This window comes from Phytophthora parasitica (assembly GCF_000247585.1).
Source record: "Phytophthora parasitica INRA-310 unplaced genomic scaffold supercont2.34, whole genome shotgun sequence".
Lineage (NCBI taxonomy): Eukaryota > Oomycota > Peronosporomycetes > Peronosporales > Peronosporaceae > Phytophthora > Phytophthora nicotianae.
In genome coordinates, this window is record NW_008649020.1 from 32,260 (window position 1) to 34,491 (window position 2,232).

General features: G+C 44.1%; 1 protein-coding gene across 1 annotated transcript; it reads right to left on the reverse strand.

The window, feature by feature from the left end:
- Nucleotides 1-892: 892 nt before the first annotated feature.
- PPTG_12790 (hypothetical protein) lies at nucleotides 893-1,225 on the reverse strand (the record flags this gene model as incomplete). Its single annotated transcript, XM_008909479.1, has 1 exon — nucleotides 893-1,225. One exon carries the CDS (start codon nucleotides 1,223-1,225, stop codon nucleotides 893-895), a length of 333 nt encoding a protein of 110 aa, XP_008907727.1.
- Nucleotides 1,226-2,232: the final 1,007 nt, after the last annotated feature.

Sequence of the window (2,232 nt, forward strand, 5' to 3'; positions counted from 1 at the left end):
TGTTGTGCTTTGCACGGCTTTATGGGAAGGTTATCGCAAGCACAGCCTCCCTGTAGCCAGATATAGGCGCCCGCTACTAATAATTGGGTAAGGTAATTATTTATTTCCTTTCGTATATCAACCTTTGCGAAGCCTTGGTTATCGGCTCCAAATATAGATTTACTGTCGAGTTAGTTCAAAACGTCAGAAGCAACTAGTTGGGGTATTATAGTAAAAATAAAACAAATGACTAGTTAAATTTCAGAATGGCCAGTTGAAAATATACCGTATTCCCTATTGGCTTGCCGACAGGCATTTGCATGATTTGTATTGGCCAGCCTTCAGGTAATCAGAAGTGATTTTCATTGAATATAACTTTACGATGAAGAATTTGCAACAAATTCTATTCAAAAATTTAATGAGGATTTTAGTTGGATCAGTCTCTAAGTCAATTAAGCAATATCTAGACAGCTTTTAAGGCTTCGATACTTCCTTATACCGAATAAAGGTGTATGCTACTCTTTTTTCCGAACATTTGTTGTTCACTAGGGCTCTAGTCTCTTGCGGCCTGTTGTTGCCATTGTGACATAACAATAAAAAAATGTTGATAATAAGAAATTGCACGTTGTCTACAAGAATATAAAGTTCGACAGTACGAACAAGGCTGTGCTCTGATTAGTAACTCGCTACCGTCAGTAAACGGTTCCGTCGCCAAGCACATCAGGAGTACGGTATTTCCAAAATCTTCTCATGACCAAGCTTAAATTGTATTCCTTTACTAGAAAGTTGTCCAGAATGACCTCGTCATGACTTTTTCGCACTGTCAGAGGGTAGCTTCAGACTCTCTCTTTGCAGCTGAGGCTACTTTCCCGGGCTTCTATACGACGCGAGGACTTGAGAGCTGAACCACCTTTTACTTGTTACTTTTTTTCAAAGCATTTTTGATCGCCAGGGCCTTCTTGGTCTTCTTGGCCTTCTTAAGCAGTTCTTTCATGTTCGGAGAGTCCGGTCTTGGGATGATTTTGTTGACACTTTTGGCTGCTGATTTGAAAATCCCACCGTACCCGTTCCCCGTGCTCTGGACAACTTCTTGGCCAGCGACTCGAAGGGATCTCTTGGCCTTGGCCGCAGAGTCATGAGATATCTGCGACAAAAGCCCAGACTCGTTGGGATGAGGGAACGCTGTGGCGGTGCTGCTGCGGGCCAAAACAGCAAAGACAAGAGCGATGTAGAATAGACTGCGCATGGATGTCTAGAGAGGGGTGTCCAATGGAAGGAAGGGCCTTGTGGTCTTGAAAGAAAAACGTGAAATGACTGCTGGATGGCGTGGCTTTACAGTACCAGAGGACGAGCGTGTCGCTCTGAGGGGTGCGCGCAAATTCTCGCTCTGTCTGATTCAAATGTAAACATTAACAGCTGTGAGTAGTTTTCTGGTGAGTAGTTTACAGTTTTTTTGTTTACAAACGTAAACAAAAAATTGTAAACAGTAGCAAAAAAAAAAGAGCAGCTATCAGATAGCGCAAGATGCGATACTTTTGTCGTCCGATCACCATCAAAAATGCTGCTCAAATTGACATAAGCACTCATAACCTCTCCCCGGCGTCTTTAAGTTTCACCCCCGCCATAACTTCTCTATGTATTTCGGCAGCTCATCACACTGATGGCCCGAAGTCTACAACTTCAACGCTGCGTCTCTGCGACGTCTGCCTTCCTTCAGCCGATGAAGACGGTATCAATGACGAGCGAAGTATGTGCGTCTCAAAGCCACTCATGACATATTATAAATCTTAATATCTTAATAATAAACAAAACTATGATTTTTTTTTCCTATAGTGGTGCCAATGTCAGAATAGAGTGCCAAAGAGAACATGTTTACGGGAATTTGACTCATAATCATCCACCTCTGGATGTGGATGATTATGAATCAAATTTCCGTAAACATGTTCTCTTCTACTTTCCTCGCCAAAAGGAAACATCTCGCGTGCGCTGCAAAGGCGATTTGCATTCGTCTCCACAAGATGATACATGTGCTGCTGACCCAAACGGGAACGTCGTCACGGCGTTAGCGGCATTAACCTCCGTGATGCAACTCCTCCACGATCGTAACACTACAGAGCACATTGCTACTACAGGAGGACGGCCAGCTAGCAGCCAAGCTGGACGACGTCATGTACCTAATTGACGGTCTTCTGAAGCCTGTTAGGACACCTAGAGCGCGTCTGGCGCAGACTCGCAGCGTCCTGGAGCTGGTGC